We start from the raw sequence: 23,139 nt of genomic DNA on the forward strand, positions 1-23,139 counted from the left end.
TATTGCAGCATTTTTGGCATTAGTATCCTGACGTTGTCTGGTTCTGAGGGGCCTGTGTCCAGGGCTTGCACTGAGCAGCATCCTGAGCCTTCGCTGGGTGCTGACCTGCAAGGACAATACTCCTGGAGCCGGTGGAGGCTTTGAAAGCCAACAGAAGAGCCAAGTGCAGTCAGGAGATAAGAAAAGGGCCCAGTAACACGGGCAGACCTTTTGGATGACAGGGTTTTTAGGCATAACAAGAGCCAGAAACAATCCTTTTTTTTCCTTTATAGTGGTTTAACACCAACACAGTAATGCCCCAAACCATGTGGATTTGATTTTTAGAAACTTCCAGTCCTTTTTGATTTAAGGATAGGAAATGAGGTTTTTAAGTGTGCACACATGCTTGAGAGAAGGGTCCTGTGTTTTCATGAGCTTCTTCCCCTTGGGATAGTGAATGGAATCAACCACTTTTCACCTTCAGTAGCCAGGGGGACATAAGGATACTTGCTAAGTATAAACATTTGCTTGTTTCAAATGTCATTCTCTATTGATTTTACTTCCTCTGCTACACAGATTAATTCCACACAGCAGACAATTCAATTAGGAAGGGCAAGAAAGGGCCGTTTAAAAAAAACTGTTCGAACACTAATACAGTAAATAGTTATTTGCACACCTAGCTACAGAATTTTATATTGGGGGATGAGAATGGGAGTAGCCCTAATCTGGAATTCAGGTCTTTTTCCTGTAGAAATACTGATATTTCTACAGATCTCCTGGGCTAGATACTATAATTAAAAGCTAAGCTTTAAAAAAAAATTGGATTAAACATACCGCATTTATGTTCTTTTTCATTAACATAGCTGGAGTTTAACATTTAAATGAAGGCTATAGCCTATCTATAATTACAGTTCCATACCACCACATGCATTCTGTGTTGCTTTTATTTTATGAAAAAGCTAATTTCAAATCTACATTAGACTAAAGCTGAATACAAAGTCTTAGTGAAGGAGGCCTGGTGGTTTTGTTTATAAAAGCATGGCCATTGTCCTTTGGCCTTAAAACTTGAGGAAGGGCACTTCAAACGGCTTCGTGTTTGCATGTTTCAGGGCCAGAGCATAGGAATAAACCCTGGCATCCACCGTCAGATGTTCCTCGGCTACCAGAGCTGCAGGAAGCAAAGACCACAAGTTAGTCAAGTTAATAAAAGATAATACCCCTTATCAACAAGCCAGTGTTTACTGAGAAACTACTATGTGCCAGTTCCTCTGCGAGATGCTGGTGATACAGTGGTGAACAAGACATTTTCTGCCATTACGGATCTCACTCTTGTGGAAGAATAAAAGATACAAAAGCAAGATTACATTTCTAGCATGAGACAAGAATAAGACAAAATTAAGACTAAAGACAAGATGTGCATATGTATTAGAGATGAAGATTTTTATGTGTTAAAATAGCAAAGCTCTAAGTTTATAGATCTAGTTATTACTTCATGTATAACTCTGTGTAGGGCTTTGCTACCTGGACACTATACAGCAGTAATTATTCAGCACTTTACGTTATGTAGGGAGTCACGTGTCTTCCACTGCTATGGGATATGTACTTTCCACATGCAAGTTAAACTGTATGTGTGACAACTGGAATTCTATCACCAATGAGGTCTCAGATGGTACTTCTGTTTCACTCAGATGGTAGCTGTCAGACTTGGAATCTGTCTTGTTTTCCTGGTCACTTGTTTAGGAATAAGCTCAGAGGCATTTTGATCTTCGAAGGCAGGATTATGTCCTACTCTTCTATGCATGCAAGTGCTAAGGCCAGAAGGTAAGTTAAGTTAGGTGGAAGAGAGAAGGAAGAATACTACTCTTACATAAAAAAAGGAAAAACATACAGGATAGAACATTTAAGCACTTGTGTGCTAACATTATCTTGCTTAATTTTACTCATGCCTCCTTCTCAGTGGCAGGCGCGACATCTTGTTCCTTTTATGAGAAAAGCTTAGAAAGGCATGGAGCCCATTCAAGGTCATAACTAATGGAAGATCCTCAGACCCAGTCAGACCTGTCAGACCCAATGCTGTACTATTATTGATAGCCATGGCTTTCTAAGTAAATGCCTAATAAATTACAGCATCTCTTCAGGATGAGTATTTCTAACTCTGACTTTGAGAACTTAAGGTGGTTTTTACCGTAGGTCTAATTTTCAAAAAGGTAAAGTAGGAATGGAAGCTTTCTGGGAATATGAAATCACAGCAGTTTTTTAAAGACCCACTTTCAATTTTCAAGCCAACAACACAAACAAAAATAAAATTATAAGCCACTGGTACTTATGGAAGGAAGGGACTGCTTTCAAAACTTTGGATCAAAACAGTGCTTCAAGTTAATTTTTGAAATAAAAACTTAAAAAGACTCAAATTATGAAGATTATCCATTTCCTTATTAAAAGGTGAATGGGGCCTATCCAACTGGCATAGAGGAGCTCCATGAAGAGCCTATCATGTCTTCAGTACAGTGTTTCCTAGTGTAGTTACATCAAAGGACATCTGTCCACATAATCTAGTTTTTTACAAAATCCCTATGATGGGCTAGCCGTGAATTACACAGTGATGTACATGACCAGCAATTTACGAAGGGTCACACTGCTGGTGAGTTGGGTTCTTTTTATCGGCATATCACATTCAGTATGTGAGATACCTCAATATTTGTAGACGAAGTATCGCTAAACTGTCTTTTAATTTATACCCTGCACAAAGACCCATCCAATATACTAGCATACTTGAGGCTCCACTAAGAGTTATCTACTCTTATGCCTCTGCATTGCCATGGATTAAAGACTTAAAGTATAGAATAGTTTTGGCTAGTGAACAGGAATATAAACTTGACAATTCTATAGGGAATAAAGCCCCTACTGAAAGCTTTCACTTGACATAAAATGTTTTGCTCATGTTTTCAAACTGAATCACCCAGAAAGTACAACTGTTAGTGGTCAATGGCAGTTTTACAAGATTCTAGGTATTTGACCTAAGTGATCTAGGTATTTGACCTAAATGAGGAAGAATATAAAGAGACAGAATTCTACTTAGTACCCCATTTGCTGGGGATGGAGAAAAAGAAAGCTGGGTAACAATCTTGAGAATGCTTACCATCAATTCTCTTCAGCAGGTCATTCTTTGGTAAGGAAATTACTTCCACAAATTCTAAACAAACAAAGTACAAATGAAAACAAAGTAAAGCACAAGAGAGCCTACCAGAACACCACAAAATGCCTGTAGCCACTGCCACTACACTAAGCCATAGACACGGTCAGCCACTGGGAGTTGAGTAACATACCTCCATCTCCTGAAAATAAACAGAAAAACATTTTAGCAAGACCTGCAGTGATAACACACTGGAAGACTCTTGTGCAAGACATATCAAAAAGGCCGTACAAATTTATATACATGGCTGAGTCTCCACTAATTTATTTACATAGCAAAAAATGTACCAAATACAACAGTACAAAGCTGTTGTTCCCCCAAATCTAATGTTTAGTAGAAAAATTTCAAGCATATTGTTATATCTGTATTTTAAAATTGTGTTAAAATATACATAATATTTGCCACTTAAACTGTTTTGAAAGGTACAATTCAGTGGCATTAAATCCATTTATGCTGTTAATGTCATCCACACGCTCTGTCTCCAGAACCATTTCATGATCCCAAACAGAAACAAATCAAACAATGACTTTCCATCCCTGGTGACCTCTCTTCTACTTCTTGTCTCTAAGAATGTATTAATTTTAGGTGCCTAATATTAGCGGAATTACACAATATTTGTCCTTCTGTGTCTGGCTCAAAAAAGCATTTGGCACAATGTTTTCAAGACTCATCCAGGATACGGTGTGTATCAGCATGTTTCATTCTCTTATGCCTGAATAGCACTCCACTTATATACATACACCACATTTTGTTTCATCTGTTAATGGACACTTAAGTTTTTTCTAGCATTTGGGTATTGTGAGTAATGCTATATGGACACTGATGTATGAATATCTGTTTGAGCCCCTGCTTTCAATTATTTTGGGTATATACCTAGGCATGGACTTGCTGGATCATATGGTAATTCTATGTTTAGCTCTCAGAGCTGCCAAACTCTTATCCACAGCAGTGTTATATGTCTGTTTGCTACTCTGAAAATAAAGCATTTAAAATTAGCTGCAATGGGACACTGCAACATTTAGGAACAACTAAAGAGGATAAGAAATGGAAGACCATTGCTCTGCTACATGACTGATTGTAGTTATGTGTCAGCACCTCTGAGGGGGTGGGAGAGGACGTGAAGCTGGCAGGCATTAAAGCTTCTGCTTCCAGACTTGCTAAGAAGTAGTATATAGCAAGAATTTCCTAAAAGCTTCTCTAGATAAGAAACTCAACAAAGAGTCAACAAGCTGCTGCACTGGAAGAATTACCTGATGCAGTCTTTATATGTGAAGGAAGAAATCAGAGTGACTTTGAATATTTTCATTGTCTACTATTTAGATCTGTAGCTTATATTACTAAATGTGATCAACTCTATCTAGAAAATATGGGAATATGTCATTTGACATTTATATAAAGAAAGCATACAAATCAAATTGTAAAAGAAAAACGCTAAAATACACAAGATTAGGGAAAACAAGTACTGCTGAAGGATCTACGAAAGACTCATTCTTCTAACACAGCACAAATCCAATCCAACCAGTAGCAAGTTACGAGATACTTAATGCACTTCCGCCACCTTAAGCACAGCCAGTGCTCTTACCTGGCTTTGGCTTAGGTCTTACATTTTCAGCATCATCTCCATTGATGGTCACTGTCACCATGTGTGTGGTACAGTTTGACAAACCTGGGTCTGTGCATAGAGCTGTGGAGAGAAGCAACAGATCACCTTCGCAGATATTGTTTGGTTCATGACCTAAATGTCTTCAGAAGCCTGGGCTCATAATCCACAGTTGACAGAATGGATGCAGGAAAACTAGTTTACCCTGTACGCTTAGTGTGTGCTCTAGGGTGGAAGAGCATGGATGTAATCAGCACTTCTTTTTCCCTGGGTTCCTAAGTAAACTCTGGTAAGTCTGAGGGACTAGACAGTAGTGACATGTGAAATCGTTTCACCACATTGAGAAAAATCTAGTGAAGAGCATGGCTCATGGTGAGGTAAGTAAGAAAGCTCAGAATGTGGGGAACTCAGGCAACTGAGTTTTGTACTTCTCCAGCTTGATGTCCTTGTGGCTCAAGTTTGCTTTCAAGGGGAGGAGAGATTCACTTGTAGATGGTGACCAAATCTAATTATGATTTCTCTTTCACATTAGCCAAAATAAAAGCCATCTGCATTCTGACCATAAAGACCACCCAAACAATCCTTTTACACACAGAAGAATCTATTACTGCTTGGCTGGTTTTCAAGAGTTTATTCCCAGTTGCACATGTGGAAGCAATACAAACCTGGAGAACATTCAGCAATGTCACCTTTATAGCCAGTTTCCTCCTCAAGCTCCCGGAGGGCAGCTGCTTCTGGGCTTTCATCATCGTCTATGAGACCTGGAAGTCCAAACCATTTGTGAAGTGGGAGCACGCAATCCAGTTTTCTCTGAACCTTGTAGTTGCTGCTGAGCTATGTGAGAAGAATCCTGTATGTATTGTGAAAAGGGGTCGGACAGATAAAGCTGGAGTTTGGAACTTTTATAGAAAAAGAAGGCCAAAGTTAAGTAGGTTCTGATAGCTATTGTCTGGCTCTTTAAATGAGCACCTTGGCACTAACGATTCTTTACGGCATGGACACCAGTAACCTCCTGCAGGGTAAGGGGCTCAGTGGCTAACTGGCCTGGGTTCAGACATAGTCATGTGGTGACAGCTCAGGACACCTGTTACTTTCTTCTGTTCCTCATGTGACAGTGTTACTACCTTGCCTTCCTCCCTTTCTTAACAATATTGAGTCCCTGTGAGGAAGAAGAGGAGAAAGGAGAGAATGGAGGGCTGGTGGCCTTTAGGGAACTACTGTGTTCATCGTGAGAAGTAATTAGACAGAGGCCAAGCAGGAGGAGGAGGAGAGAAGCAAACCTGGATTATTTTACCTGAAAAGAATAAAAAAATGTAAATAAAAAGTGAAATACAGGCTAGTTACTTTTACAGTTCTTAATTTCTTCAGTGAAATGGTGAGTAAATGAGAAAGAAAATTAAAGTTGTTACACATTACTATGGGATGGACTTTAAAAATACAAAGCCTAAGCCACTAATGATAAATAAATCAGATCTAATCTCTTCAGATAGGCACAACCCAATTAAGTCTACAATACAGTACATTAAATTCTGGATAGCTTTACTTGTGCAACTGGAAAAATACTCTACTTGAAATTAAGATGATTTCCTAGCCTCTATACATACAAGAGAATCAAGATGTCTTTTCCATTCAGTTTTTGGAGTTGAGTCTGGCCTAGTTATTACTGTAAATTTCTTGTTTAAGGCAGATTGCTAGTGACTTAGACAATGCAAGAAGCTGACACATTAGGGAAAAACAATTACTCAGAGAGAGGCTAGAAAAAAGGAGGAGCCTGGAAGGAAAGTTCTGACACCATGCCTTGTCACCTCCAAGAGTTAGTGGCTCACTAGACTGTGACTGGTGGCACCTCACTGAAGAAATGAGTTCGTTTTAGTTAAAACCACATGTACAGATAAAAAAGACATTACATATCTAAGCACTGCAATTCTCCAGCTCAGCCCAGCAGTCCCTGAGAAGCGATTCTGTTCCTGGGATGAGTTACTCACCTGCGGGGAATTCTAGGCAGTAGCATCCCATTGGTGGTCGGAACTGTTTCACCAGAACAACACATTCGTAGTGAAGAGTTCTTTGCAGCACCGGGATAACCGCCACACCTGTCCCCAGGAAATAAAACCAAGGAAATCCCTAATGAAAGGTCAGCAAACATTTAGCACAGGGCCAAGGACAAAATTTCAGTCTATACCACTCTACAGAAACCGTTCTCTCACCCTGCAGCAGCCACACCAGTGGTGAAGCTATGCTGATCTGTGTGCTCTTGGATTTCCTTTAAGCAAAAAATCAAGTAAGTCCCATTGCTGTAGTGTATGCTAGCAAGACTGAATTTATTGTTTTGGGATGAAAGACTGTTTCTCCGAAAAGAGAGAGAGGAGTTTCACTTGGCTTTAAATTAAAAAAAAAATCCTCTGGGTTCTAGAAAACCACCCAGGAGGAGCACTGGGCTCCCCACAAACACTTTCCTGGCAGGCAGAAACAGCAGCTGTGGCAGCCACTCCTGTTTGCTTCTAATAAAACAAACCAAAATGAAATGGAAAAACAAGGAAGACCTATTGCCCAACTTTCCCCAGACCAGAGGTGATTTTTCAGGATTGTTTCTGGGATCTTTGTAGGCAAAGCATTCATGCCTGGAAGGGAAAGGGAACTGAACAAATGGTCCAGTTCCACTTCATCAATATATAAAGCAAGTGGCCGATAAACATCAAGTAGTGCCAAATAACTTTCACACTAAAGGCTCTCACCTAGATCCCTGGAACAGAATACAAGAGATTTCTAGAAGTCACAACATGTCAAGACAAAGTATGTGGCTTCCAATTATACCGATTTACGTTTGCTTGTAATTAGTAGCACATCTTTCATTCAAAATTGCTGTTTTGAGCTTAGATAATGGAACCAGAAGTTATTTATAAAGAAAGTTTGATTTAGTCACACAGTATTGCAAAAGTGAATGTAAGAACTAAAGGTAAAGATCATACTTGAAGATAATTGCTCTGAGGTCTTGGTTACAGTAAATAAATCTACACCTGGCCTCCTACAATCATGTGTGGTGACTTCCTTTATGAAGAGCTGTGATGGGTTTGCGCTCATACCATCAGCCGACTGTCCTTTCCTGGTTGTACGTTTCACAGTTTCCCAGGTTCTGTTCAGGCAGAGAAGAAAAAAAAAATCATTAGTTCTACAGAGAATGTACTTGGGTTTTTGCCTATAACCAGACCTTTAAAATGCAAAGCATGCAAATGTACTAATGATAATGGTCAAGAAGACCACAACAATACATGTACATGTGTATTAAAAAAAGCCAACTGTGCTTTCCTGTAGCTTCTGAAAATTACCCAAGAAAATTTGTCACTGTATATTTAATCCCCACAATGACATCTACATAGAAGGCCCATTGATCACTTGAGCCGCCTTTCAAATTGTTTACTTGAAACACTTCACTTTGAGTCTTAAATCTACAGGTGAGCAGCGCAGCTGGTGATCACAACTTCAAAGACTAAAAAGCAGTCTTCAAATTAAGCCTCTGAAAATTCCATCCTTAACTCCCAAGAACAAAGATACTGTGCATAATATGACCTATTGAGCCAGTTATTTACAGTTTAGGTTTTAAAATCTGTGACCTGAAATACAGGATTTAAGACAGCAAGGCCAGCCCATTCATTAACTGAGGAATTACTACTTTGGGTGAAGTGCTCTATTTTGCATGTGTGAGATCTTATCTAAGGGGAAAATGGTCCACTGAAGGAAAAAGATAAGTAACAGCAGCTTGCCCGCTCCCTCTGATAGTTTATCTTAGCTATTTGTTTCTGGGATTAAGTGCAATTACTGGTAAAATCACACCGTTTGGGGTGGGTGGGAAGGGCATTGGAGGGAACTTCTCCCATCTCTTCCTTATCCTTTTAACATAAAAAAAGCAGAGGTAAGAGATCGGAGTGAAGAAACAATTTTCTGCTCTAAGAAAAAGACATCAAGAGCGGCTTTCAACATCTGTCTCCCTAAGTAAGACTAGGTACCAGGTATACTACTCAGGGACCCCTTCATCCTTTTTATCTGGTTGTCCTTAAGGTTTGGACCTTGCCACACTAATATGAAAAAAAAAAAAGCCCAAATAATTACCTGCTTAAAATTTTTTCTTTTTGGTAAACTGTACTATCTCAATATTGTACCCAAATTCTAAAGTGCAACTGTGTCAAAATGAACCTGTGCAAATGAAGCAGTCTACTAGACACCTCACAGCTGCCCAACATTCCTGTTAGTAGCAAGAAGCCAACCAACAAGCAGTTCTGATGAGTGAATAATACAGATCGCAAGAGACAAAACACCTTTTGGCATAGCTCTGTCTGCTGCCTCTTAAGGTTAGTCCTAAAGACTGAAGAAGACAGTACTGGGAGAAGCACTGATGGTCCCATCCCAAACACACTAGGAGTAAGGGAAACAAGAAGAGCAGCGTCATTACAGTGGTTCAGATGAAGTCCATAAGCAGTCATGAGCCATAAATTATGAACAGTAAGATATAAGTGCATTTCTAAGGAATACAAGAACAAGAATGCCTAGGAGCTGCTAGTCATCTTAAAGGGGATCAGAGATGACCCTTGCTTGAGTCAGAAAATCTTAGTCTCTACTTGCCTACTAGTGGACCCCAACAGCCACAACCTGCTGGAGAGTTGTTTTGTCATTTGTTAAACTATGGGGTTGAGTATTGCCCCAAAAGCCTCTTGGAGCCTTAGAATTCTGATTCTAGCAAAGTTACTTCATTTTTTGGTCTTTGTCACAGGAAAGACTATTTTGCTTTCTTCTCTGTAGTCTACAAACAAGAGTGGGAATGGTGACAAAGGATGACTCTTCAGCTCTATCGTGAATGTCAAGAAAGGGCACACTGCCAGCACTTCTTTATACTTCTAGAGTCAGTTCCATATCCCTGCCCATGAATAAGACGGTGGGACAAAGGATTCTTTGGCTGCTGTTTTATCCTTACATATATGCTTTTATGTGAGTTAATAGGTAAAATGTTTTATAAATTAATAAATGATAGCTTTGGAAAGTACAGAAATTTATTCTTCACAGTTTGACATTCTGGTATGAAATGTTAATGCTTTACATAGAAGACCTCTTTGGAGGCTGTGTGAAGACCCATGTATGAAAACTGTAGTGAAAATGCCCTAACAGGCTACAGGGGTATGACTGGTGGACTCTTTTGAGTCCACAACTAAATTACCAAAACAGACTCTCTGGAGGTGAGACCTAGACAAGAATATTTTGAAAAAAGTCTCCCAATGACTCTGGGGCACATTCCTGATGAAAAGATGCAGGAAGGGAGAAGGAATCAAGTAGATGAACTGGTGTGAACCAACACATACAGTTCAGATTAATTATTGTTAAGGGTTATATTTTTATCTATATTATAAAGTTGAACAACTTAATGGGAAAAGAGATCCAAACTCTATCACTGTAAACTGGGTTCTAATCTCTGCACTTTCACAAATATAAGTACATTTGAACATACTATATTCCCTAAGGCTCAGACCTTGTCATATTTCTGTATCCTCTTCTTATTTTTAGTTCTACACCTCAAATTCACTTCAAGTATTAAACTATTCTCTTCCACTGTGTTGATGGATCATAGTGTTACTTATTAGCTTTATTAATTTGGGATTTTAAGTTAACAGTGCTATAGATACCTTAATATTTTCTATAGCTTTCCAACACTGGGCCTTATTAATATTTTTTGTTAATTTAGTAGATAAAAGCTGTTAAAATGACTGGCAAGTTCATATACTTTTATAGTTATAACAGATGCAGTTCCTCACAAACTATTCTTATTTGATCACTTAGCATGTGGAGTTTTTTTTAATGAATTTATATCATGTAATTTGGACACTAAATATAGTTATTTTCGTATTATCTCATTCTCTTTCCTTGCTTCTTTTATTTCACTAAGTAAATGCTTAATCTGTTTTAACACTTTTTTCCTGTGGTTTTTATATCAGAAAATAGCATGCTAACAAAATATGGGAAATAGAAGAAAAAAGGTTACCACTGCCATTAATGTTTTGCTATTAGTTTTCCTTCTAGCCTTTTCTTCCTTATTATTTGGCAGAATTTAAAAGCATATATACAATTTCCTATTTGGTTATCAACTTATATTTATTGTATTGCTAGATTGTCTTTATAACCTGCTTTATAGATGGCTACAGATATTACCAAATGAATGTACTTTAACACATTCCCTATTTTTAAGATTGCTAAGCTGCTTTCAATTTATCTTTGTCTTTTTAAATTTTGATGAACATTTTCCAAGCATAATTGGATTCCAAATAGTTTTCTTAGCATAGTCTCAGAAGTGGGATTAGCAGGTCAGAGGGCACCATCTTTACTTGGTACATAATGTGAAATGCTTTATGGAACTTTTTTCCTCGAATTTATGTTTGCGTGAGCAAGTGTAAGTATGTAAGTTTTACCTCAACCCAGCAATGTTTTCTCTTTAACTCTTCTAATTTAGAAGTTAAAAATTGCTTTAAGTAGAAGGAAATAACCTGTTCTGTTAATTATTCTGCTGCTTTACCAGCTTAAGTTAGTTTTGGTTCAAAAGTTTTAGGTTCACACTAATCTACTTGGGAAGAATGATGTTAAAATATTCCTGATTAGATACTATAAATTTACCACATAATTTTATTCAGAGATTATAAATTTTCCAATGGGAAAATACTAAATTATATTCTTTAATATAGAATTTACAATGAGGAAAACATCAAAGTTTATGTCAAACACTAAATACAGACCCTGAAAACCCAAATACTGAGCATTTCACAAAAGGAAAAAAATTGTTTACCTTATTTTACCAGTAGGATCCATGTAAGTTGTTTTTTCAAACTTGATCCATTTTCCTTCTGAAATTAACTAAAAGATCAGACAGTAAGTTGGGAAACTTTCTAACCGAGTTGTTTTTATTTAGTTTATTTTCACATTTTCTCTCTGTGGCTCTCTCAATCATCATGTTTCCCTCCCAATAATTTTGTGTAAGTTTTCAGTTCAAAGTTGTTTTTCTGAAAGGTGGGTCTCTTCTTTTTGGAGAGAGAGTTTCACCTCTGATTTCAGTGAGCAGTGAAAAGAAATGCTAGTGGGAAAACTCTTGGGTGGCAGGTGTAGGGGTGAAGGGGGTAGTCAGGGAGCACAGGGAGTGAGGGGGTTTCTGGGGTGCTCCAAATATTCTATCCTGTGATCTGGGTGCCAGTCACACAGGTGGGGTTAATATGTAAAACTCAGTGGCATTTTACTGTCAATGACTACACAGGAAAGCTGGTGATGGGGGAAACCTTGTTCAATGACTGGGTTTCCCACCCATTCTGGAACAGGGACCCCAGGATTGTTCTGCCTAGACACCAAGGAGGTTAGGTTTCCAGGACTAACTTTCCTATGGTACTACCTTGAACTGAGAGGAAGGTGTCACTGTATACATAAAGCAGTAGCGTTTTTCTTACCATCCTATCTTTACTTCTTGCCAGCAGCAACCTAATAATTATTAAACAAATCTATTCACAAACAAGGAAAACTTTTTAAGTCAAAAAGAATTGCAGAAAGGTATCAAGATTAGAGTTCTAAGATGGAGTATTAAAATTTATCCATTGCAATGGTTCCTGCAGAAATAGACTTTTTAAATGCTAAACTGAGTAACATGTAAGACATACATTAGTTCTGGAATTAGACTAACAACTTAGGTTTTTATTGTTCTTAAAAACATACATATTCCCCCCATTTTGAGAGAAATCTTCTGCATCCGCGGATGTTTTGTTGCCCTTGCCTAGCTTGGAGTAATACTTAGTCTATAAGCACAGACCTGATCATCTACATTTGCCTTCTTACAGCACTAAATTATGGTTTCTACCTTTATCTTGCATCTACCTACCACTTCAGCATTTTATTAAAAAAAAAAAGGGAGAAATGTGGGATTCACATATAAATTAAGTATAAAAATCAAATGAATAATCATATCTGACCTGATTGTTTATAGTTCATGATGCGTGATCAAAACCAAAAGTTTCTGTGATATGACTGCCCTTGCACTGTTCACCATGTAAGAACTTACTCACTATGTAAGAACTTGTTCACCATGTAAGAACTTGTTCGTTATGCTTCAGAAGATTGGAGACTGTTGAGAATTAGGCTTGGGGTTGATTAATGATTGTGCATTGAGTCCCCTATACAGAATTTTATTGTTGTTAACAACCATTTGATCAATAAATATGAGAGATGCCCTCTCAAAAAAAAAAAAAAACATATGTATTAAGACCATAAATAGCTAAGATATAACTAAGTATGAAATGTCTCAGCCCTAAAAACTCATATATGATTTATACTTCCACCTAGGGAAACTTTTAATAGAGAATTTTTGTATGAACAGTCAAATCCACTTTTGAAGAAAGTCTCAATTTCACTCATTAAGAGGGATACACCTAATGCTCCCACCACAAGAGCAAAATTTCCCAGAGCCCTAAAAAGGGAGCGGAAATACCCTTGAAAAGTTGTCTTTGACTTGTAAGCCATCATTTGAAACAGCAGTCTACATCTTTCTTTGAAACTCAGCTTTATGTGGGGAGGGGGAAGGGAAGTGAACAATTTATACCTCCTCTGAAATAATAGACTGTTTGGTATTTTGAGAAGACTCCGCTGATTCTTGGTTTTCCATTTTCAAGCTAGTTAGTTTTTATAGTCTTCAGGCAAGAAGTTCACGCTGTAAAATAATAAGATTTGTTTAGGCTACACACATTTTTCTGAATTAATTTGTCCATAGGTCACTGGTCAAAGTACTTAAGTGGCAAAAAACATCATCAAAGCTGCCTGTCTCATGTGAAGGTCTGGGAGAACTGCCCCAGGTGGAGAAGGAACTGCAAACCTCTGGAAGCATCCAGGAAGGAACGGAAAGCCATCCAGTTAGATGCAGCCCACATTAGCCAAGTTCCCACTGTCCATGCACTAGGCACTTCGATTCAGTTTCAGATAGTCTGACTCCAAATTTTAAAAACTTTGCAAGGGGGAAACTGTACAGACTGGACACCACTCCCTACACCCACCCTGCACCTACTGTCTGTCCCTTATCAGCCCTTTACAGCTAAACTGTTAACAGTTGTATAGGCTGGCTGGCTCTACCTCCCTTTTATCTTTTTTTTTTTAACTTACGATAAATAGATGTACCATTTAATACTTTAAATATAGTACAGTTCAGTGGCATTAAATACATTCACACTGTGGCCCATTCACTTTAAAGTTTTAACATGTATCTAAGTCGCAGCTGCAGGTACTGAGTTGTCCTAGGGGATGTGTTAGGAAATGAGCAGGCCCTACCCCATTTTTTGGGTTCTGCTACTTCCTCTATCTTGGCTTATCTCCCCATTTTTGTACCCTGAATGTCTGAAAGTCTTTTTTTCTACCCTCAAAGTTGATTGGTAATCTGGCTGCATATAGAATTATGGGCTGAAAAATTATTTTCTATCAGAAATTTAGAGGCATTGCCAGCTGTGTTGCTTCTGGTTTTGCTGTTGAGAAATCTGAAGCCATTCTGATTCTTGATTCTTTTTCTCTGTGACCCATTTTCTTTCTCTGGAAACTTGTAGTTTTCATGTCTGCATGTTGATGTTTTTGTATAGGGTACTCAAGTGGGTCCTTCCAATCTGGAAACCTCTGTATCTCCTTATGGGGAACTTCCCTTGAATTACTTCACTGATCATTTCCTCCCTTCAGTCTTCTGTTATCTTTTTCGGGAACTGATGCTGTTGGACTTCCTGAATTGATCCTCTGTCTTGTCTTTTTCATTCCTATTTTCTGTTTCCTTCTTATTTTATCTACATTTCTCAGTGGCTGTTCTACCCTTCACACTTTTAAGATCCACAGTTTCCTAACCTTTCTACCTCCTAACTTTAGCTCCAGGGAAAATACAGACCATCAAGCAACAACTCTCTTGTACTGCTTAGAGGAGAACATGTCTTTGCTTTCTGTTTCTTCTGGGACCTAAGGTGATAAATAAACTACCTATCACATCTTCAATTTTTATGTCAAACAACAAGTCTCACCGACCCTAAAGCACACCAGCAAAACAAAAACATTCAATCTTATTACAACGCTGTTCTCTCCTCCAACCTGTCAGACTTCTTGAAACCACAGATGATAATGCTGTGTATCTTTCCTCAGCACATTGCAATCTACTCTGCTAACTACTTTTGTCCATTATCTCTAAGCTAGAATTATTAGTTACCTCCAACTAATTCTCCTTTACTCTTTACTAACCATAATTTACCCATTACAAATCCTAATAATTTATTGAAAGTGTGCTATCCCTACTATCACTGTTTGGGTTAAAAATCTTAATGTCTCTCACTTGGGAAGAAATGTTTTCCAAAACTATCTCCTGGACACTAGATTTTTCTTTACATTATTCAACTTTCAACATTGCACACAGTTATGTTGCTATAAAAACTCCCTACAATCACTGCTGAATAAATGAAAGACAGAATAAAGTGAATCTGGTTCGGTAAGTCTAGAGAGCCATTCTGTTCCTAATAATTAGGTTACTTTGGTGCCTGCTTAGACTTGTTCTCAAGAACAGTTCCTTATCTACTTTTCTTTATTTGACTAAGTTAGTTAAACTCAATTTCAAAATCATCTTGGCACAAAGTTAAAGTCACAATTCCTGATTTCAAAACTAAAAGCCATAGTAGTCAAGATAGCATGGCTATAGGCATAAGGACAGGCATATATACTGATGGAACAGAATTGAGAGGCCAGAACTAAAACCATAGATTTATGGCAAGTTGATTTTCAACACGAGTACCAAGACAATTCAATAGGGTAAAGACTCATTTTTTCAACAAATTGTTCAGAGATTAGATAGACATGCATAAAAATGAAAATGAACCCCTACTTAACACCTTTTATAAAAATTAACTCAAAATGGATCAAAGACCAAATATAAGAGCTAAAACGACAAAACCTTAGAAGAAAACAATTATACATTTTCATAATCTTGGATTACGTTATGTTCTTTTAGATAAGCAACCAAAGAAAAGATAAACTGGACTTGACCAAAACTAAAAACTTTAGTGCTTCAAAGGATACCATCAAGATATTAAAAACAACCCATCGAAAGGGGAAAAAAGTACAAATCTGACAGGAGATTTATATCTGAAATATGTAAAAAAACCTCTTAAGACACAATAATTAGAAGACAACCTAATTGAAAATAAGCAAATCTGAATGGACATCTCCTCAAAGGAGAAATACAAATGGCCAGTAAGCATGTCAAAGTATACTTAACATCATTAGCCATCAGGGAAAGGCAAATCAAAACCACCATGAGATACCAGTTCACTAAAATGATGATAATAAAGGATTATAACAAGTATTGGTGAGGATTCGGTAAAAATAGGACCCTCATACAGTGTTGGCAGGAATGTAGCTACTTTGGAAAACAGTCTGGTAGGTTCCTCCAAAGGTTAACTATAGAGTTCCCATTTGACAGGATTTCACTCCTAGGTATGCAACCAAGAGAAAACATGCACACACAAAAACTTGTTCATAAATATTCATAACAGTATTATTCATAATAGCCCCAAAGTGGAGACAATATAAATGTCTATCAATTGTTGATTGGATAAATAAAATATGGTGTTCCACACAATGGAATATTATTCAGCCAAGAAAAGGAACACAACACTGGTACATGCTACAGCATGGATGAACCTTGAACACTTTATGCTGAGTGAAGGAAGCCAGACACCACAGGCCACATATTGTATGGTTCCATTTAAATGAAATATCCAGAATACACAAATCTGTAGATAGAGAAAGCATATTAGTGGTTGCCAAGGGACTGGGGAAAGGAGGGAATAGGGAGTGACTGCTTATTGGCACGAGGTTTTTTTTGGATGAAAATGTTCTGGAATTAAATAGTGGTGATGGTGGCATAATCTTGTGAATATACTAAAGACTACTGAATTTTACAATTTAAGAAGGTGAATTTTAAGGTACGTCCATTATATCTCAATTAACAGAAACGTTTGCAGTCTTAAAATCCCCAACAGGCAAAATGTTCCGGATAGTTGGGCTGCTGAAGGTCACCTTGGGTCCAAAGACTGACAAAGCCCAGGAGACTAGTTCAAGTTCTGCTGTGGACTCAGTAGGCTAGTAATACTCTGCGTCACTGCATCGAGCAACCATTTTACTGTCCTCCACGTGTCTATTTGGCCTGATAGTCAACATGTATTTCTGTTGCATTAAAATGTTATCAACATTGTTGTTTGCAGATTGTGGGCAAACCTAGGAATTCAATTTCTAATAAGAACTTTGGCAAAGAAGCAGTATTTGAGGTCTTAGGTTAAGAAAGATGACTATATGCTAAAGAAACAAAAATAACCACTTAATGAGAATGAGAGAAAAAATGTGTGTATATCTTCACACTCGCTTAAACTGTGAAGTACGCACAAACTATAAATATTCACAAAAACCAAATACTGATGGAGTATCTCAGATAACTCTCAGTTAAAGCAGCATGTGGCAGACCCACCGAAAGTGAGGTAACAGCCTCTGTGCTGGGAACACCAAGCAATAGACAGAACAGACACAGGTCTTGCCCTCCAGGCGCTTCTGGTGGTGAGGAAGTGAGAGAGAATATGTAAAACTTACGTCAGAGGACTAGGTTTTAAGAAGAAAGGTTAAGAAGGATACGAAGGGTGCAAGATTGGCAGCAGGGCGGTGGTGGTGGGTGTACTAATTTACATGGAGTGCTCAGGAAAGGCCTCTTTAATTTGTGACAGTTGAAAATAATAAAGTAAGCTACACAGATACCAGGTATTTAGAGACAGTCATTTAGCACAGTGACTATATGCAGAGAGCATAAGAAAACAAGCAGTTATCCCCATCAAAGTCCCCGTGCTTTTAGGCAGTTTATTAGGTAAACTTTTAACTGGCATTGATTTACATAGGACAAATCATTTGCATTATCACAGGCCATCAAAAGAGTGTGCTGACCCAGATGAACCACAGGGCAGCTACTTGTCTCTACCTGTGTGCACTCAGATAAAGAACTTTACCCAGATTTTTATCTTTTAGGCTTCCATTCCGTTCTAGAGAAGGAAAATTTCCTCCACTTGCAATCTAACTCATAAAGAGAAAATAACTTTTAGACAACCAAGCAACCCCATTTAGTGCACAACATAATCGGTCTAGAATGATACAAAATGCTTGGACTAAGTTAAATTTCAATCTCCCTTTACAAAGTGACACAGATCCCAAGAAACTATTCTGTTTCTCCATCTTCTTAAAAGCTGACAACTGCAGTCCTCAAAAGTATAAGCACCACCAGGAGATACTGAAGGAAGAACTAGATGATCTCCCATTTTCTCTATGAGAAGTGTTCTTAGTCTGGACACTCCAAATGGTAATACCTAATGTAGAAGAGCATAGAGGTCCTTCCCTCACTGCCATGTGAGTTATCTTGGACAAAGGGACAGTTCCTTCAGATTTACATAAAACTTTAAGGCATTTAAGTTATCTTCTAGGTCCCCTTATGTGTTAGTTCCCTCAAATTTTCAAAGGATTGTTGGTGGTCAGAAAGGTGAAAAGGTCCTCTTGATGGGTGGTTCCTCCTCCACTACTCTTCATTTAACCAAGTTAGTTAAATTCAGCTACAGAACAGTCTCAGTAATCAAAGATCCATCTTCCCTTGGCAAATGTTAAACTGGAAACAGTTGTTTCAAACAGACTGTATTAACAAAAATATAACCAGAATGTTAGCTAGAAAACAAAAACAAGCTACAGACATAAATTACATCAAAAGAAAAAAAAGTGGCAAACAGGGCTGGGCCTCTCTAGAGTAATTAGTTGGGATACACCAGCCCCAAGGGATAATAGCACTCTGTAGCAATCTAGTTACAGTGTAAATAATACAAAATGTGGGTGAAGAGTGATTTCAAAAGTATATTCTTTATTATGTGGTTCCCAAAATGTTCAGGATTATAAAAGCACCTCAAAAACACTACTGAAACAGAAGAAGAATATTATTTTTAGCACCATTTCAAAAACAGAAGCCTAATGGTGCCATTTGGGGGCTAGTTCCTTCAGGTACTGCACTGCAGACTAATGAGGTCTTCGTCCCATGCTGTGCACTCTTGTCTCTATCACTCCTGTCTCCTATCGCTATGATAGAGCTTTCCTGAACTGACTCAAGGCTATTTCAGTATTTAAGTTAATTTAGAATTGATTATGCACTTCACTAGCTAGAATTTCAAGTCATCAGTATTTTGCTGCCAATGTGTGTTTTACTTAAAAAAAAATACTTATGTACATAATGTTGAGTGTTCTGTTTTGATTCACGTAGTCTGTTTTAACTTGGTATGGTTGAATACTGAGGGTGCATGATTTATCAGATGTCTGATTTTTCTCAGGCACATAAAGCTCTAGTGAGGCAAAATGTCACAGGATTCTTAGAATTCCTGTAGAGTGGCAGACAGGAGTCTCTTAGCTTTGTGAGCATGGGTAGTTCAAATGTTTGAGTATATGCGAAGTGCAAACAAACCACTTTTCCTGCCCTTGGGACCTTACAGTTCAGCAGACAAATGACCAGAAGGGCAAATGACTGCTATAGAGATAATGCAGTACCAGGGTGTTTTACACGAGGGACAAATCTCATCCACTGGAGAAGTGGGGGAAATCGTAAAGACTTAAAAGGCCATTACTAAAGGGCAATTTGATATTGAGATTCAACTTTGAGACCAAGAAGGCAAGGGAAGCATTCCAAGAAGGAACCGCATGAATGAAAACATAAGACACTAACTGGGGGAAGTGATGAGAAAAACAGGAATTTGGCAAGCCCTGTTCTCTTTCCCTTCCCCACCCCTCCAAAAAAGCCCCCCTCAAACCCCCCATATCATGGATAATGTTAACATTTGCAAGCACATTTCCAAGGTCTTACACAGATTTGGATGCCTGTCCCCTTACCCCTAATTTGCATGCAGACAGAGCACCCAACCACCCGAGCTAGCACTCCACTCTTGTTGCTTTGTGAGCTCCTCTTGGGTTATCACAGTTCTTTGCCAAAGAGAGAAAGGAGTACTTTTTCACCAACTTGGATGTTTCATCAATAGTAACAACAGCAGGGTTAAAGTTAAGTGGGAGTTAAGATTCAAGAAGTTAAACTGAGAATCTCAAAAGTCAGGCTGTGGAATATGCATACTCATTATTGAGTTATAACCACACCTGAATACCTGCAGTTTGGTGAAGTTGCAAAGTGAAGCAAAAATCACAAGAAATACATTGCTAGTCTCTCCCAGATAGAAGTTGATTATTGTAAACACCATCTATGCTCAACCAAGAAAAAGATGTAGGAGCTCAAATCATAAGCAAAACTTCTGATTGTAAAGAGAAGGTCAGGCAGTGGGAACAGTTTAGTAATTGAATAGAGACAAGAAGGCACTTTGAGAAATTAAGTGGGAGAGGATCAACTTTTGCATAAGAATGTAAAAAAAAATTTTTTTACATAGTCGTTTTGTTAAAGCCAAGCATCAGATGCTTAGGCATGTCTAAGATGCAATGCTGCATTCCTTCAGAATAATCACACAGAAAAGCCTTTTGGTTTATAGTAAACAAAGAATTTGTATAGTTATATGTAATAATCTTGGTTATAATCATAAATTTTAAAAACTAAGATTTTTAAAAGATATTTTAATCAGCCTTTCTTTTGTACCATTTATGGTAAAAGTTTTGAATCCACATCAAATGGATTCACTTTAAGTGAGCTTTTCTTTGCCAACAACTTTATCTGTTAATGATGGAAGACCACGGAAAGTTTTTTTTTTTCTTTCTGGCAGGCATGGGATTGGTGGGCAGGGAGGGAACTAACATTTTACTGAAATTACGCTTCTTGGTGATTTATTATTATTACATTTAGTTCTGGCTGTGAACTGATTGTAATTACCCTGGGGAAGTTTAATTGGTTACAGCTACACCGTAATGAATCCAGTGAAGAACCTCTTACATACTCCAGGCAAGAGGTCAGACAGGTTTGGACTAGGGTGGTGGTAGTGGCACAGAAACATTTTATTCCTTCCTTGAAGATGAGATTTAGTACTTTTCCTAAAACAGCTTCTGGGGAAGGGGTTCCCAAAGCTAATTCCAAGAAGGAGATAATCTTATAGGACAGTGGGACATCAGAGGGAGAAAGGGATGGTGCAGTATTCAAATTTGGACACACTGAATCTGAGATGTTGGCACGATATCCAAGTGCAGAAAACTAGCAAGTCTAACCTAGAAGGATTAGTCATCTTAGGGATTCTCAGAAGGAAAATTTTTTTACTTATTTAATTTGGAATTGCACAATAAAGCCCCTCCCCCATGAGCACGTGGCTGATATTTTCTGGTGTGCATGAGAAAAAGCAACTATTTCAATTGTTGTAAAGGTTTTATTGAAGAAACTTGATGAATATAAACATGTTATGGGTAAGTGAAGAAAAGAAAAACATGGATAAAAAAATGGTGAAAGTGAATTTAGCTGTATCCATTCAAAATATTGTAGCATCTGTTTGTAAGGTCTGTTTAGTTGACGCTGGTTAAACATGTAAGGATTTATTTAAAATCAACTGAGTAATAATAAAAGTTACCGAACACACATCTAAAGTATATAGCTTGAATAAAAGACATTTGTATCAAATTCCTGCCCTCTAATGGCTCTATGAAGTTTACAAACTTATCTGCTTCTCTACAAAAAAATTTCAACTCTGTATACGCTCTGTAGTTGCCTCAACCTCTACGCTGTTTCCTGGACTATTAATATTAATGTGTTACTCCTCCCAGAATTACTGCGTTCCTGGTTTCTGCTTGCTTCTAAACATCTATTAATGTTCAACAGGAAATACCTTATCCAAATTCACCCCGATCACGGCTAACGTTTCTTTCCGCTGCAACTTGTTTATTTCTAGGTCTAAACAAAATAAATATTTGAGTCACCACCCCGTCCAGCATTTGGTCTGTTTTAGATCTGGCAATCAGGCACTTTCTTCCAGCGTATATGGAATGCTTCTTTTCCCCCTCAAAACAGGAAGGATTGCATAATCCTGGATCTCAGAAGTACTTATGAACCACTACTGCCAATCCCTCCCCCATCACACACTGCAAGTCTATAATCTATTTACGCCTGCTTTGAAAACGTATCTTTAAAAGCAGCTCTCCAAACTAAGCCACTTAGTAACATTTTTGACAAAAACGAAACATGAAACAATGTCTATTCCCTCCGGGAAAGAGTATCTAACTCCAAATAGGCAGAGGATCCTGTAATTACCCTCATGACTAGGTCTGTAGTCTGCGGGGTTCTTACCTCTAATTTGTAACTGGATAGATGGACCTGTAGGAGCGGGCAATTTTAGGGAGATACTTAAAATGTGAGCCTTTAGGCAGAGGTGCCTGGGACAAGTCCAAGGCATGCGTAAGTAGCAAGGCTAGGTTTTTTTTTTTTTTTTAAAAGCGTTTTTCACTCATCGTTTTAAGGAAACGTGGTAAACTTAATGTTTTACCCTCTGGTTGCCATCTGATAACGTCATTACGGAAAGAGGAAAATTAATAAGATGATGATCGAGAGAAAGGGAGAGAAGGGAAGATGCGGATGAAAAAAGAATATTACACGTTCGACTAGGACTTTGTCTTAGGATTCCAGCACGGCATGGATACTGATAACATCTGGCTGTTTTTTTCCAGGCTGCTATTTTTTGCAGGGCTGGAATAGAACTGGACGCTCAAAGGAGACACCTCTCCTATCTCCAAAGTCGAACCTCCCTAGGGTCGTACACACAGGATTCCTTCCCCATCTCTCATTACCTTGCAAACGAATGAATACGGGCCATTACCGCCTTTGCAGATGCCTCGACCACTACACTCGTTAATATTTAGGGGTGGTGTTTCCTCTTTCTCCGCTCCGAGGAGCCCCAGCTCGTCTACCCCAGTCCGTGGTTTTCCTCTGAAACTGCCCTCTCATCCGCGCCCGCAGCGATCGCCCTCTCGCTCCCGGGTACGCGAGCCTGTCTGCGGACCGGGACACGCGCGCGGCTGTCCGCACGCCCCAGAAGTGCTCCCTCCCTTTTCCCCAAAGACTGTGTTACGTGACTGGCCCGCTCCCAGTTACCTACTCCAAGGTGTGGGGTGGAGGGAAGGATACTCCTGTGGGAAGGGGAACGAAAGAAGAAAAGCACGAGTCCGAAGCGGCGGAGTCAGGAGATGCCGGCGCTACTGCTTGAGACACAGCAGCGCCTCGCGGTAATAACAGGATATGCGCTTGCCCCCTCCCGGCACCCGTAGAGCGCCGGCCGGTGACCTAGTGTTAGATGATTATTTTCCGGGGCAG

General features: G+C 38.6%; 1 protein-coding gene across 5 annotated transcripts; it reads right to left on the reverse strand.

Annotated features, from left to right (window-relative positions):
* Window positions 1–905: 905 nt before the first annotated feature.
* Window positions 906–23,073, reverse strand: NUDT5 (nudix hydrolase 5). Of its 5 annotated transcripts, XM_017658363.3 has the most exons (10): window positions 22,925–23,071; window positions 13,384–13,491; window positions 11,593–11,660; window positions 7,856–7,905; window positions 6,758–6,865; window positions 5,438–5,533; window positions 4,755–4,856; window positions 3,306–3,314; window positions 3,119–3,172; window positions 906–1,147 (listed from the first exon to the last, which is right to left on the reverse strand). In XM_017658363.3, the coding sequence occupies exons 2-10, from the start codon at window positions 13,444–13,446 to the stop codon at window positions 1,038–1,040; spliced, it is 660 nt and encodes a 219-aa protein (XP_017513852.1). In that variant the 5' UTR covers window positions 13,447–13,491; window positions 22,925–23,071; the 3' UTR covers window positions 906–1,037. The 5 variants fall into 5 exon arrangements, 2 of the variants coding, with proteins under 2 accessions (XP_017513852.1, XP_017513854.1); XR_012128055.1 differs by having other exon boundaries at window positions 3,119–3,314; window positions 7,790–7,905; window positions 22,925–23,073; XR_012128056.1 differs by having other exon boundaries at window positions 3,119–3,314; window positions 7,790–7,905; window positions 22,921–23,051.
* Between the last annotated feature and the right edge of the window lie 66 nt (window positions 23,074–23,139).

Source organism: Manis javanica, chromosome 2 (assembly GCF_040802235.1).
Source record: "Manis javanica isolate MJ-LG chromosome 2, MJ_LKY, whole genome shotgun sequence".
Classification (NCBI taxonomy): Eukaryota; Metazoa; Chordata; class Mammalia; order Pholidota; family Manidae; genus Manis; species Manis javanica.